Source organism: Tursiops truncatus, chromosome 1 (assembly GCF_011762595.2).
Source record: "Tursiops truncatus isolate mTurTru1 chromosome 1, mTurTru1.mat.Y, whole genome shotgun sequence".
In the NCBI taxonomy this organism is placed as follows: Eukaryota; Metazoa; Chordata; class Mammalia; order Artiodactyla; family Delphinidae; genus Tursiops; species Tursiops truncatus.
Window position 1 is genome coordinate 147,665,960 of NC_047034.1, and position 15,850 is coordinate 147,681,809.

Sequence of the window (15,850 nt, forward strand, 5' to 3'; positions counted from 1 at the left end):
TCAAGGCCAGCATCCATGGTGCACTTAATGACAGAATTAGTGGATCATAGTAGCTTGTATTGCTCCATGGGCACAATTGAGGCTTTTTTTAAGGAACACTGCAGGGGACCAATATTTCTACAGGAGCGGGCAGGGGCCTAGAATCAGCAACATTGGTGTGCTAACATTAATGTAAATTTATTGGTATCACCAGCTGGTATAGATGGTAGGGAGCATCTGCACTGCTATAGATGAGCTACAAGGCAGTCCAGGGAATAGAGCCACCAGGAGACATCAGTTTGTGAGTAGATTTGGAGAAATGGAGGGAGCCTGGTCTAGAGGAGAGGAGAAGTTGGCGTCACTTTAAAGGGGCCAGGGTGAATGCTGTCATTTGAACTGTGGTGGAAGGGCTCCAGCAGGCAACAGGAGAGAAGAGCTGAACTTGAAGCCGAGATGGGAACAGGCAAAAAGTGGGAGTGCTGGTGGCTGATGACCAACTTCAAGGGAAAAATGATGAAGGAAACTTCACTCACTGAGCACCTACCTCATGTTGGTTCGGCACTGTGGTAGGTGCTTTCTTGTTTATGTAGGTATTATCTCCATTTTATAGTAGAGGAACTTTACTTATTCATCAAATAGACGTATCTGGAATATAAAGACCATTAAAACACAGCCTTCTTCCTCGAGGATCTCAGAGTATTGTAGGTGAGCAATACAGACAAGTCGTTTCATTATAGAGTGGTCCTTAGAAAAGAGCAGATGCAAGCACAAGATGCAATGAAACCACAGAGAGGTTCCCCAAGTCACAGAGGCAGCAAGCGTCAGAGCCAAGGTTCAACTCCTGGACTCTCTGGATCCAAACCCTTGCACCTGCCACCACTCTAGCTGCACAGCTACAGCCGTCAGGACCTTTAGTCATAGTCTGAGTTCTGAGGAAGAGCAGTAGCCCTTGTTGCTGGCAGGGAATGTTTAAGAGCAAGGAGAAGCCCTTGGGAATTGGGATGCGGCATGTACAAGTGACCCAGCAGCACCACAGGCCCAGAAGAGGAGATGATGACCGGGAGAGGAGAGGTTACCAGATCATGAAGCCTCTCCCCTGGGACAGGATTGATTCCAGAGCCTAGAGGTGGCAGTGAGTGGTTCTACCTATAAGAGCCACTGGGGCAAGCAAGAAACCAGGTTGCACTTAGAGAGGCAGATTGGTACCAGCTGGAATTGAGAGGAGGGGCCTTATTGGGAATGGCAGTGGGGATGTGAGAATGAAATCAGACAATTCTTGAGCTGGAAGGAAAATCTGCCCAATCTCTAGGATCATCATCTCCTTTTTGCTTCTGTTGAGTTCAGTAGCTCCTGACAGGACTGTCTGCCCTTTGGAAAACAACTCTTTTGCTTTAAAAACTTTGTTTTTTCCTCCCTTCTGAGCACCAGATCTGGAAGAGGCCCCAATCTTTTCTAGGGATTCTTTGTTTCTGACTAGTGGCTGGATAGCCTAAGCCAACCTTCCACAGTTGGGACGGGGCATTGGGCCATACCTCTGGGGCATGTGAATCACAACTCTCTCTGGAACAGTGGGTGAGGCCGGGAGAAGTCAGAGGATTAGAGGTGGGGAGGCCAGGACTGGAGAAGGAACAGTGGAGCAGCTTGGGGAAGAGAGCCTCTCTGGGCAGGTGGCTCCATTTGATTTCCGATTTAAAGGGGAGGCTTAGATAGCCAAGAAGAAAAAGGCTAATAAGAAAAATATTAAACGGCAGTGTGTACGTCCCCAGGGACTTCCTGTTGCCATGACTGACCTCCTGGAGGCGCCATTCGTTCCCGAGCATGGCAGCTTTATAGGCACTTGTAGGCCAGCAAAGAACACCAATTTGCTGCCGCAGTTTGTTTTGATAACTGAAACTTTCAATAAATCTATATTAAAATCAAAGGGAAAATTAACTAGGCCCCAGTGAGGGGCACAGAGATAAGGGAGCACATTACCACCCTGGCCTCAGCCACACCACATCCATCTCTTAGTTCAGATTCAGGTCACCAGGGAGATGAATGGCTCGCGCTCATAGGGAACAGCCCTGGGGAAAGCAGGGTGAAGAAGGCATGGCCAGGTCTAGGCTCCACTGCTCTTGGAGCAGAGAAGACTGGGGCTGGGCGTGGGGGAGCAAGGAGGTGGTATGGTGGTGGTCACGGTGGGAAGAGGAGTTGGAAGAGGGGTGGGGGAGGGGCAAGAATAATAGTAACAGCCAATATTTACTGCACTCTTTATGCAGGATACTGTGCTAAGCATGTTTAATTCTAATAACAAGTAGGTACTAGTATTATCTACACTATAGAGATGAAGAAACTGAGCCTCAGAGAATATGTGACTTGCCTAAGGTCACAGATAGAGCCAGGATGCACACCTGAGCAGGCTCTCTCCACGCTCACTCTCCCTATAACTGCACTATGCTATCTTACATAGCTTACAGGACTGAGAATGGCAGAAGCAGTTTCTCCACTTATCAGATAAAATGGTTTCGGATCCAGTCTGGGTTCTCTCAGCTGTGCCAAGTTTGGGGGCTGCCATGCGCTGTCCTTGGGTCCTGGGTTCTCTGCCCTTCAGTTGCTAAGGTCCCAACTTTGATGGCTATCTTGCGGATTTTCCTGGTGGTTTGACAGGGCTGCAGAAGAACCCATGTGGTTCTCTTTGGTTCTTGCTCTCAGTGTTCACTTTAGTTCAGTCACTGAATCCAGCAGCCAGGCAGTCTACCCAGGGTGTATATGTGCCTGTACTGGACTCAGTTCATCTGTCTCCGAAAATTCACTCGCCCCATCTGCTTGCCCCACCCTAGACCTTGGCCACCTGTTTTATGGACAACCCAGCTGCCACTACTATCACGTCATTTACTAACACATCTGGTTGTCTCAGCGCCCTCTGGGAGGAGGGTTAGGTTCTGAAAGAGCTTCCAATGTGCGCATTGTGATGGGACTGCAGTGGCCTATTTTGACCAGGCCAGAGGCTCCTCTCATCCTTTCTAGTCTCAGATGAACCACTGTGCTTTAGGGTGTGGGATCTGGCGCCCCCTGTGGCTACGGGAGTGGTGGGGTAACGCAACCCTCCCTTTCTTCCTGTCTGAGAAGTAATAGTTCTACATGGTCTGTAGGACAGAGCAACTAGCTGTGTTTTCTGTTAAGCTTTGGTCATAACAATACTACTTTATATTTTCATTCCCTCCTTCCCTGCCTCACATCTCTTTTCCCCCTCACTCTTGCTGTCTGGGGATTACATTTCCCAATGAAATCTTACTACATAAGCTTTGCCTCAGGCTCTGTTTTCTAGGGAACCAGAACACAGCCAAAGGCTTGAGGGAGCCAAATGCTGGGTTAGGCAGCAGTGTAAGGTACCAAGTGTACTTAAACTGTCCTATTATTTGAGTGCATTTTGCCTGGTCTTTGTCCAAAAAGAGCTTACAATGTGGTGAGGCCCTGGAAGTTGTTCAGATGAGCTCTAGAGCACCAAGGAGGAAAGAACACATTTTGGGGAAGTCAAGGGTTCCATGGAGGATACTGGGGCTGGGCCTTAAGGAAAGCCTCCAATTCTCATAGTGTGTGTTTACTTCATTCTTACAGCCAAGAAGGCTGGCTATGCCATATTCTCAGGCCAGATTCAGGATATAACAAAGCCAGAGACAAGAGAGGCCATACTAAGGCCTCTTATTAGTCTATTTTTTTTAAAAACATCTTTATTGGAGTATAATTGCTTTACAATGGTGTGTTAATTTCTGCTTTATAAAAAAGTGAATCAGCTATACATGTACATATATCCCCATATCTCCTGCCTCTTGCGTCTCCCTCCCTCCCTCCCTATCCCACCCCTCTAGGTGGTCACAAGCACGAGCTGATCTTGTGCTATGCGGCTGCTTCCCACCAGCTATCTATTTTATACTGGTCTAATTTTATTTATCTATTTACTTACTTGTTTATTGTCTGTTCTTCCTCTCCCCTCCTCCTCCTCAATGTAAAAGCTCCTTGAGGACACAGATTCTGTGTGTCTTATTCACCAGTGAATCCTCAGCAACAGAAACAGTGCCTGACACTTAGCAGAGGCACTATAAAATATGTTGACTGATATGATCAACTGGGATTAACATCTAGATAACATTAATGGAAAGAGGAAGACCCAATTCCAGCTCCAAGAATCAGGCGATGGGCAGATGTGCCTCCACTTTACTGACCCTTGGTTAAGTGACACCTGTCCCTGCTGGTGTTTATTCCCTCATTTGTTCACAAACATTTATTGTGTGTCTGCTTTATGCCTGGTACTGTGCTGGATATTACTTTACAGCATGAACAATATAGAAATAATGCCTACCTTACAGGAGTTTACAGCCCTGGGGGAGAGACAACAAAGAAACGGACAATTATAAAACAATGCAATAAATTCCGTAGGTGCAGAGTAGAATCACCTAACCCATCATGTGGGATTAAGGAAGGCGTTCCTTAAAGGGGGGATTACCAGGCTTTCCCAGCTCAGGTGGGAACCATTCATTATGTTAAGGTCAGATTTCACGGAGATGGTAGGGCCCAGACCTGACGACATTTTCTTAAGTGAAAATGTGTAGATGTCAGACAGAGGGCTTGGTGACCGAAGCTGGTCACAGATGGTTCCTGGCTGACCGGGAGGCTGTCAAAACCATCACTGGCTTGGCCAAGGCTGGGGTTTCCCAGCTCAGAACCTAGTGCCCATGACTTACCAGAGAGGCACAACCAAGATGAAGAAATACATCTCTGGCTTTGGCCAGAGTTCTCTCCAGTTGACTGAAAAGACTGACTGTGGAAACTCCCCACAGCTGAGGCCAGAATCCTTTTTAACTCTGAAGTTCCCTGTGGAGCTGATCTTAACAACTTAGCTCCCTCTTCCTTGGGAAGGCCCTTCAGAAATCTAAGCATTTTTTTCTTCGCCTAAAATCCCCCTCCTCTCAGGTCTTTCCCCAGGCCGACCTCAGAGAGTAAATGATAGTAGTGGCTTGCTGAATGAACTAATCATGAGAAGGTGACATCTAAATACAACATGTCACCTTATGAGCCTATATTCACCTCATGAGTATATTGGAAGGTGGGAAAACGGAAGTGGGGGACCTGGGTTTCTCTAGGCCTTAGAAAGTTTCCTTTTGTAGAAAATTTCTTTCACAGCTCAGAAGTGAGGCCCCCCCCGTCACTTTCTTCTAAATACGTGCAACCTCGACACTACAAGTCCCATAAGGCCTGCGGTGGGGAGTCACCATCTTGGCGCACCTTCGCGCGCATGTCGGCGGGAGAGCGAGCCTTTGGGGAGAAGAAGCCCCGCCCCCGTGCAGCCCATTGGTCGCAGGAGCCGGCGGCGGGCTCAGCGGTTGGCCATCGCGCCCGCCCGTCCGCCGCGTCGGCCGGGGTCAGAGTGCGCGGAGGTGAGTCGGTGTGTTGTGGACTCGTGGTGCTGGCTGCCGCTGTTGAGGCGGCCGGGAACGGGCGGTGGGGAGCGGGCGGAGCTGGCCCTGCCTCTGCCTGGCCGGCGCCGCAGTCGGCGCGGGCCGCGCCCGCCGCCGTAAACTGCCCTGAGCGCCTGCTCAGGCCGAGGGAGAAGTCGGGGCCTGCACCTGGAGGGAGCCTGCCGCGCTGGCCCCGAGGAGGGGGCGTTGCCATGGCGACAGCCTCTCCCGCTGCTGACGGGGGGCGGGGGCGGCCCTGGGAAGGAGGGCTGGTCTCCTGGCCCCCTGCTCCTCCCCTTACAATTCCCTGGACTTGGATGGGCCCGAGTTGGGGGCAACACCCCGGGGTGGGTGATGCGGCGAGGCCCCCCCAGATTGGGCCCTGGTAATGCATGCGGGGTGAGGGTCGCGGCGCGCAGTTTGTGCAGCCTGGGGTGCTGGCCCATGTGCTCACCCTGGATGCATGGTCTACTGAGAAACGTTTAGGCGGAGAAGGAGAGGGGCAGGGCTTTGAAAGACAGGCTGGGTGAGGTGATTAAGCATGCTGACTTCCTACCTGGGATTGCTTAGGAGGAGGAAGAGAGCTTTGACCAAAGAGGATAGAAAGCTAGCAAGGAGATGGTAGAGAGAACATTCCCTTTACCCTCTCCCCAACACACACACACACAGACACACAAGCTTAGCAGTTTACTTCTTTTTGTAAATCTGTTGCGGTGGTCGTAGTTACGGTGGAAGGATTGAATAAGGGGCCTAACTTGGCTAGCTTTCTGTTTGCTTTTCCTGCAAGTGCTCCAGCAACAGGTGTTTTCTTAAAACAAAAAGGCATGAACTTGGATTGGGGCTTGATTGCGAGTTCTTGCAAAATATAACTGCTCCTTGTTGACTTGGAAGATGCTGAACGTGGCTTCTCATTGGGGGTTTGGATTCTGTCCTTAGGGCTGGATTTTGTAAACTGATGGTACCCTCATTCCCTCTGCTGTAGGTCTCTGGCCACTTCTCTGGTATTAGTTCTTGTCAGACATTTTATCAGTCTCCCAGGCGAAGGGCAAAAAACCAGGAATCCCATTGGCTAAAGACCGTACACTATTTGAACGATAGTAGGTTGTGATTGGCTGAATGATTTTTGATTGTAGAGTTTCTACCAGAAATTGGCTTCATCAAATTCTGCTTTATTCTGACTTTATCATACACAGCATGCCTTGTTTTGGTGGGTTCATGCCTGGAGCTTAAGTATATTATACCTGAATCCCCTAGCATTTGAAAGCCAATTTATAAACAGGGACTTGGAGTGTGACTTCACTAATGTGTGTGTCTGTGATCTTGGTTAGAAACCCACTTGGCTGCCTTTCGTGGGGGGAGTTGGGGGAGGTAGCTGCCGGGAAGTGATTGATAAGGTTTCCTTTATGGATTCTGTGGTGCTTCACTGGAGCTCAGAGCACTTTGGCAACTTAAGCACTCCAAATTAAAAGCTCATTAACAATTCCTGCCCAAAGATCCTGTAAATAATCGGCTAGCTAGGTCATAGAGCTTGGCTGAGAGCTCTCCTTGCAACTTGAAATTTCCAAATAAAAGTGCTTTTATTCCCTTTCATTTTGAAAAGTGTTTTCTTTGCGGTGGGGTAGGTTGGCGAGTGGCATTTTTCCAGGGGATCTGAGTAGAATAAAGTGTTAAATGTGTGGAGTGGTAGAAGGAATAGATTGGTTCCAAACCTAGGTGTTTCTTTGTGCAAGGGCGTTGCTAGCTTACAAGGGCACTTCTGCAACTTCTAATCCTTTTGAAGATCTGATGAGTAAAAGGTGCAAGATTTAAGTGATCTGAAGAGAAACCGGAGTATGGAAAATCTGAATTAAGTGATAAATATGATAGGTGTCCATTGATGGTTTGATTTGGGGTTTGATTACCTTGACTTTTTTAGAACTTGAGGCAGACCTAGATATATCCTGCAAGTGTTTCCTGGTCTGTGTGGCCATTTGCAGTATGGCCTGTGGCTTTGTGGCAACCAGTGTTTCCCCCAATCCCTGCTTCAGTGCCTGAGTTCTGAATATTGTCAGCCTTTACTAGTATCCCCTCCTTGGCTAGACTAGGATTCGGGATTATCCAGAGAGCCACGACTTCATGGCCATCTCTCTCAGTCCAAGCTCAGATATTGTAAATATTTAGTATTTCTAGGAGATAAACCTCCTTAGGAAGAAAAGTATGCCACTAGAGAAGATGAAATTCATCATTGCAAAAACATATATTGTTGACCATTGAAAAAACGCAGAGGTTAGGGTAACCGACTCCCCACACAGTTGAAAATCTGCTTATAACTTTTGACTCCCCGAAAACGTAACTACTAATAGCATTGACCAGAAGCCTTACTGATGACATAAGCAGTTGATTAACACATATTTTGTATGTTATGTGTATATCTACTTATATTTAATGCATTCATGACATCCTAACTTTTTCTTAATTCTTTTGGTATTTCTAGGCTATGTGGTTTATCTGCGGGCTTTTTCAAATTGTCACAAATCTCCAAAAAAAATCTCCCAATATATTTATTTACTGAGAAACATCTGCACATAAGAAGTGGACCTGCGCAGTTCAAATCTGTGTTGTTCAAAGGTCACCTGTAGTACTAGTAGCTTCTGAAAGCCCTGTCCTGGCACTGTGCTTTCACATAGATAACTGTTATCCCAAAGTAGTTTGAGTTTAGGAGTTTGAAGTATAGTGTGATCTTTAAGTTGTTTCAAACAGTATTGAAATAGAGTTGTTGCAGAGATCTGTATTTATCCACAGCATTGGGGCTTTCCAGCTCTCACAGAACCTTCAGCATCCCCAGCGGCCAGTCTTGGCATCTTCGAAGTAAGGAGAGGTGAGAATCCTGTTGCATGGTCAAGGTTTGGCTTGACTTCTTCCTTATGAGTATTTGGGCTTGGAGGGTGGGGAGTGGGGACTGGTGCAGACTGTACTTTTCTGTAGCTTTTCCTGACAAGATACCATATGCTAAAAAGCTACTGAAACTTACCCAAAGTCTATAAAGTGGTGAGAGTTGAAGGTGGGATATCCATACTTTCAAGTTCTGCCATGATTTCTCAGTGGGCATTACATGAGCACCTACTTGAAGTTCAGGAAGGTTGAATAGAACCGGAATAATCCTTTATCCTGAGAAATACACATCTTAAGACAATAGGAAGGATCACATTTATTTGGCTTCTGATAAATGCATTTGACCAAGGCCTTTGGGATCTTGGTCACATGCATTTATCAAATTTGGGTTGTGGGTCACCTTTGGGTGGATGGTTAATCCCAGTCTGTCTCCGTTTTACGAGGATCGGGGCTGGCTAAAAAGGTAGACTCTGATGATTGATATCCAGGATGTCAGAGGCTGTTTGTTGAATAACTGAGGTCCAGGCATTTTGCTTGGTGGTGGGATTGTGGTGGTGAACAAGACAGCTGCTGTCCCTGACACCAAAGAGCTTACAAGTTCATGGGCGAGACAGATAGTATTGAAGCAGTCACAAGACCTCTGAGAGTGCTGTAACGAGGTAAGTATATGTGCTTGAGAGTACTTAGAAGGATCTCCAGCCCAGACTGGTGGGTTCAGGGAAGGCTTTTCAGAGGAAGTAACCTACTCAGCTAGAATTAGACGAAGATGTGAAGAAACAAGTGTGAAGGTCAGAGCTTTGTTGAGTTTGAGAAACTGAAGTTCAGTGTGATTGAAACATACAGTACTCAGTGGGCAGGAGACAGGAGAATACAGTGAGAAATTAAGGAGGAAAGGTAAGCAGAAGCCAGGGCCTTATAAGCTCTTAGGATTAAATGGTGGGTAGAAAAAAAGATTAGACTAGGTCAGCAAACTTTTACTGTAAAGGGTCAGATAGTAAATATTTAGTCTTTATGGGTTTGTGTCACAACTGTTTACTCTGCTGCTATAGCACAAAAGCAGCCATAGTAGGAAAATGAGTGAGCATGGCTGTGTTCCAGTAAACTTTATAAAAACAGGTGGCAGCTGGATTTGGCCTGTGGACCAACCACTGGATCAGACCATCATAAAAGCCGTGAGAAGCCATTGAAAGGTTTTAAGAAGTGGACTGATACTAGATGTGTGTTTTAGAAAGTTTGCTTTAATTTTAATGTTCAGTGTTAAGAATGGATTGAAGGGGATAGTACCTGAGGCAGAGAGACCAGTAAGGAGGCTGTGGCAGTTACATGGGTAACATTTTCACCTTTGAGGCAGTGTTTTGACAGTTGAAAATTGAGTATACCTGAATCTTTGCATCTTTGTGTATACTGGTTCTCTTTGCTAATTTCCTGGCCATCTACTTGAGCTTAAAGGATGTCTACCAGAGAAATTGTTGACGATACCAGCTCCTATTTCACAGATTAGAAAAGATGTGGGAAGGACAGGTTGGTGTGGAATGAATGAGAAGTTTGGGAAAACGCATTTCTGTTGAAAGTAGTAGTGAATAAATGTAGCCGGGGAGAGATTTTGGTCTTTGGTCTCATAGCTTAATGTTAGTTGCTTTGAATTTCTTGAACTGTACACACGGAGGGGGACCCATTTTCCTAAGCTTCCCAGGGAATTGCCTCATTCTCTATATGTCCTACTTAGTCGTCTTCTTTTCTTGCTTCTAAGAAACTGATGATCTTTTTCTGGTTTTGAGAGTGTCTCCTAGTTGAGTATGATGGTATGTGTCAGGTACAGGGATCAAATAAACTATTTGTTGAGTGTCTGATGAATTGTCTTCCTCTACCTGCAAGCTCCGGTGTGCATTGCTAGAGGTTTCTGATAACAGTGCTTATGTGACCTTGGGCAAATGACTTGCCTCTCTGAGTTTAGCTTTTCTATCTGTAAAATGGAACTTAATATGTTGGTTAAAGGATTTAATGAGATGTAAAACTCTTAGCAAGGTGTCCTTAACTTTTGTTATTAACAATATTTTACACAATTTTTTAAAAAGCAGGTAGCAGTTGGGTGACTTGGCCTTTGACTTAGTACATTTGGGGTGCTCCCAGTTGTCATTGTGGCCATGTAATAGAAACCTAGCCCCTGGCAGAGGCAGCCAGCAAACAGGAGGAAATTATAACTAAAGCAAGATGCTGCTCTTCATAATGGAAAATCTTCAGCCAGCAGGAGTCCCATTCGGAATTCCAGAACTTTCTTCAGGGTGGACCTTAGCCCCAGCACCATCAGTGAAGTGAACTGAGTGAGCAGCTACCCGAAAGAAATTCACTGAAGTGTGGCCAGTCATTTTCCTGGTCTGTTGGGGTCGTTTATTAATGTTGCCACCCTTGTAGCTTTGTAAAGTGCCTCTTGAATGCTTTTTATTACTTTTCATCACCACTCTGGGAAGCGGGTCAGGTGGTCAGCATTATTGTCCCTGCTACGCATGTGAGGAAACTGAGGCCCAGGAAGGTTAAGTGTGTTGTCCGAGGTCATGCTGCGAGGTACTGTTAGAGCTGGTGCAGAGTTGCCCCCAGATGAAATTGTGTGAGTTTATTGCTGTGATCTCTCTTCTTTTGAGTGAGAGATATATAGTCATTGCAGAACTGCAATCTAATGCATGTCTTATCCATATCTCCTAGTGTTGATCTGGGTCCCTTTATCCACCTGGTCCTGTTGGGTTTTAATTGATGACTGCTAGGAACAGGCCTGCTGGGAAGCAGATTCCCTTTGGGTCATTGTTTTTAGTCCATCCTCCTTTGGGTCCATTCTTGGGGGAGCCTTGGGTGACGAGAGATTGCTTTGATATGTTCAAAATTGTGCCTTGTGCCCCACAGCTACAGGTAAAATCAAAAGGCGGATAATTTATGGGAGTGTCAGAGCTGGCCGCTGGCACCTCAGGAAGCCATTAGTATGCCTGTTCAGACCCTCTGTGTCCTTGCAATTGATTCCTCTTTGCATGAGCCTGATTTGGGAAGCTGTAGATCTGTGGGTAGTGATTGGATGTGACAGTCCAAACACCGGTCCCTAAATTAATCCTTTTAATAGTATTCTGGCACCAAGGCAATGCTCGCTCACTCTCTGTCTCTAACTGGGGAGGACAGAATGGGGGGAGGGGGCTAGGAAGAAGGAGAGAGAGAGAAAGAAAAGAAGCTTTTCCTGATTCTTAGGCCCTGCTCTGTTCTGCCGTGTTCTGATTCCAGAGCAGTTGACATCATAATCCATTCAGCAGACATCGCCTCACACTCACTTTGTGCCTGGCCCTGTGCTGGGGATACAGAAATGAATAAAATGTGGTCCTTGCCCTTAAGGATCTATGTTTAGCTCAGTGTTCCTCAGACTTTTTAAACTCATACACTCCTTAGATGGGAAAAGCTAATCTTATACTTTTCTTTAATGCTGCTTGAAATTTTAAACTGGATTCAAGGGTCTGACAAAAAACAAGTGCAAGAAATGATCTCTTCAGGGACTTCCCTGGCGGTCCAGTGGTTGAGGCTCCCTGTGTCCACTGCAGAGGGCATGGGTTTGATCCCTGGTTGGGGAACTAAGGTCCCGCATGCTGCACGGCCAAAGAAAAAAAGAAATGATCTCTTCAGATATGCCTTTTTACACACACATACACCCCTACACCTGCTATCTTCCATCCTTCTCACCTGACTTGCTGAAAATTACTGCTAAGAGGAGAAACAGATAACTAAAATTTTACAATATAGTGAGATAAAAGTTAAACTGTGCTACTGGATCACTTAAGCAATTAACTTTCTGATGAGGTGTCAGAGAAAGCTACTAAAAGGGGAAGATTTGAGCTGGATTTTGAAGAAGGAACAATAGTTTGCCTGGTGAAAATGGAAGTACATTTCAAAACAGAGGGAGCAGCATTTGCCAAGGCACAGATTTGTAAAAGGAAACATCACATTTAGGGGCCTGAGCAAGAGCTGGTTGTCATCCTGCTTCCTGCCAGTTTCTCTGCTTTGTGAGACGGGAAGATTTGCTTCCCTGGAACTGGGTTTGGGAAGAGGCTTTGAGTTCCTTGTGCTGCAGTTGCTTTAATCCAAGACACCGCTTCCTGTTTCCGCTTTTTTTAAAAAATATTTGTTTATTTATTTGGTTGTGCCGGGTCTTAGTTGTGGCTCGCAGGCTCCTTAGTTGTGGCTCGCCGGCTTCTTAGTTGTGGCATATGGGCTCCTTAGTTGCTGCATGCAGGCTCCTTAGTTGTGGCATGCGAACTCTTAGTTGCAGCATGCATGTGGGATCTAGTTCCCTGACCAGGGATGGATCTTGGGCCCCCTGCATTGGGAGTGCAGAGTCTTAACCACTGCGCCACCAGGGAAGTACCCCTGTTTCCACTTTTGTACCCAGGCTGCAATTTGTTTTTCTTATTAGAAACAAATTTGAGTGATTTGGACAGACTTAATTATTGCTATGGTTGAGTTCCTTTTAGTTAAAGTCATACCTTAGCTCAAAAGAAAAACTAAAGTTGATATGCATTGTTAGCCCTATGGCTGATGGGAGAATCAGCCAAGTGGAGAAAGTGGGCCCTTAAATGTGGGAGAGGAGAACAGGGCCCTGAAGAGCTGAGTGCCTCTGAGCCTTAGTGTTCTCATGTGTAAAATGGGAATACTGTTACCTATTTTGCTTGATGGTTGGGAGGCTTAAATGAGATGAAATATGTAAGTCACGACTACAGTGCCTGGCTTGTAGTAGATTTTCACAAAATAGTGTTTCACTTTCCTCTTTCTCATGTATTAGCAATAGCTCCCTTTTGCTGAGAACTTACTATTGTGCAAAGCACTTTGTACATATTGTATGGTCTAACCGAACCCCTAAGAGATAGGTATTTTTGTTACAGCTATTATTACAAAGAGCATGTGGTGGAGGCAGGATTTGAACCTGTGCTTGTCTAATACGGCATTTTAACAACTAGCTGTATGACTCCTTGTTTCTGCTCCAGTTCTCCATTTTGGAAGCAGGGATATAGCAGGTTCTGCGTACCTCCCCTCTGGGGTCAGATGCTGTCTACAAGTGTGGGAGGAGCTTACAGGGATGAGAGTACCATTACCATACACTGCCCTTCCTCCATTTCTATCCTATTTACTATGTGTTGGGAAACTAGCCTTTGCTCCCTCTCGTGTGTGGGGTCACAACTGACGTGCAGGTCTTTGCAAAGAGATGTTTCCCATCCTTGGCCCCTTGAAGGAGTTTGCCCAAGCTACTGAATGTGGCTGATGGGTTAGTAAACAGCAGGCAAATCACAAACAGGTACTTCTTTTTCTGTGCTGCCTTGAGTTGCTGAGACAGGCTAATTGAAGGGGAGAGCGAGGCTCCTATGGCCTGTGATGTTGCCATCAGAATTTGGTATTCCTGTAGGTCTTTAGTGACTTTAGTTCTTCTAATAGTTTGGGATTAGCAGCTGCTTCTGATGTTGGACAAGTTCCCCCTAGCCCTGTCTTGGAGCAGAAGCAGCTGAAGCTACAGGTCTAGGGGTTGATGGGTTGTAGAGAGGAGGAGAGTGTTTTGTTGAGGTGAGGACCCAGCTTTAGAGTACTTGCTTGCATTCCACTTTGGGGCCATCAGGAAGTCGTGTAGAGGTTCTAAGCTTTTGTAGGGGTGTCAAGCTTTGTTCTGCCTTAGGCTGAGCCCTCAGGCCCCTGGCCTCCACTTGTGAGGCTACAGAAAAGCTTGGGGGACAAATGCTGGTGTCTGCTCCTTGTGTCAGGGCAGTGGCTGGAGGCTCTGAACTGGGGGTCAGGAGCCGTGGGTTCTCTTCTTACCCTTACTTGCTCTGTGAACCTTGGACTGTCCTTTTCTCTTCCTAGGGCTCATTTTCCCTGGCTTGCTGGACTGTGTCTTCCCTTAGGCTTTCTTTCACCTTTGACAGTCTATGATTTTCACAGAAAGTGCTCTGGCAGTTAAGAATGCATTCATTAGATTGAAAATTATGACTTTTGAAGGCATGCAGTTTATTTATATTTTTCCCAGGTTATTTTTAGCCACCTGAGACAGGGCCTGTGACTGAACGAGTTGCAGACAGGTGTTACCGTGTTCTCTGTGGATGCCTCTGTGGCTTAGGTGTCTGAGCACTTGTGCTACTGCAGGTCAGATTGGAACAGGAACTTCCCCAAGACTGGGAACTGGGTACTCTGTGGCTGTCCCATGTGCTTCTAGTCTGGACCCAGAACCTGCCTCAGTGCCTTGAAGTTTCTCTGGAATGCAACCCTGCCTCCCAGTCTGGCTTTTTTTGGTTTGTTTTTTGGTTTTTTTTTGGCCGCACAACGAGGCTTGCAGGATCTTAGTTCCCTGACCAGGGATTGAACCCAGGCCCGCGGCAGTGAAAGCACCGAGTCCGAACCACTGGACCTCCAGGGAACTCCCCAGTCTGGCTTTTTATGGAGTGGATTGAACCCAGGGATGGTATAAACCCATACCCTTCCCAGAGATCCCAAGTATATGTGGATGGGGAGATGGGGTGGGAGAGGACCCCATATTTCATGATGGGCTTCTCTTCTTTTCTCTCCCCCAGGCTCCCCTGGCCTGTATGTGGATATTAAAGGATGGCCCCCTCCCTTCGCCCTTCCTTCCCCCCTCCAGTAATGGAAGGCTATAAAATGTCTATTTACCCAAGACGCCAGAATGACTCCTCTGTGGTTCCACTAATCTGGTGATTTGGTGCTTCCCTGGTCTCTCAGGTAAATAGAAATGGAGGCTTTTTATAAAGGCATATTATTTCCCTCATTAAATGTGTGTTTTGGCACATGCGTTATTTACCTGACCGACAGTAATGGCTGCAGAGGAGCCATTGTGTCTGTTGTGTAAATACTCTGCACATCCTCCAGGGGCTGTGGTGCAGGCCTGCTCCTCCAAATCGCGCTGGCCCTGTGGCAATCCCTGTTTTCCCCTCCCCTGCCTCACTGGGGGACTGGTCCCTTTATTTTGAGGAGAGAATCATTCGTTTTCCTCTTTGCCATAGGCTACTTACTACCTTTAATTTGCTAGGAGAAGGAAATGGGTGTCAGAATAAATGTGTGTAAATCTTCGTCTCTGGTGAAAGCTGGTGAGGAGATAGATATACACAGAATCATAAACTGTTCCTTTTGAGTTCTGCCCCTCAACTAGATTCTCAAAGTCCTGGCTGATGATATAACGTGTAGACTTATATTCTGCAAACTTGTGACTAAAATATAAAGACATAAATAGAAAGGGGCAATCTCTAAGATGTCAGAGGGTAGACAGGCAAGTGGAGCGCCTCTGCAAGGAGTGCAGGGATATTTCCCGAGCAGGCTCTAGAGGTGGCAGGGATGCCCAGTGAGGGGGCACTGGGCAGGGGCACTTAGGATAGAGACTCCGTGCTTTGAGGGCTGCCAGAGGAGAGTGTGCAGCCTACCCTCTGTGGCAGTACGGGGAGATGGCTCCCTCACATACTGTTCTCTGTTTCTTTTTTTTTTTAAACAACATTGCATGTGGTTAAAAAAAAATTTTTTTTTTTAAGTTTGAAATAGGCCAAATTTAC

The 15,850-nt window shown here is 46.5% G+C and overlaps 1 protein-coding gene and 1 long non-coding RNA gene across 11 annotated transcripts in view; one reads left to right on the plus strand and one right to left on the minus strand.

Annotated features, from left to right (window-relative positions):
• Window positions 1-564: 564 nt before the first annotated feature.
• LOC141276132 (uncharacterized) lies at window positions 565-4,897 on the minus strand. The gene is made up of 3 exons (XR_012325105.1): window positions 4,701-4,897; window positions 4,319-4,337; window positions 565-624 (listed from the first exon to the last, which is right to left on the minus strand). It is a non-coding gene; the product is annotated as an uncharacterized lncRNA (long non-coding RNA).
• A 475-nt stretch (window positions 4,898-5,372) lies between these two features.
• The window catches only part of ERI3 (ERI1 exoribonuclease family member 3), a 129,847-nt gene continuing 119,369 nt past the window's right edge, over window positions 5,373-15,850 (plus strand). For 2 of the 10 annotated variants that reach the window (XR_004529236.2, XM_033867674.2), the window contains exons 1-2: window positions 5,412-5,761; window positions 8,196-8,271. Coding sequence is in view for 5 of the 10 variants with exons in the window: in XM_033867674.2 (XP_033723565.1) it covers window positions 5,627-5,761; window positions 8,196-8,271 (211 nt within the window). In the remaining 5 variants the exon portion in view is untranslated. The other 8 variants (XM_073790783.1, XM_073790789.1, XM_019937934.3 and 5 more) reach the window with 8 other exon arrangements.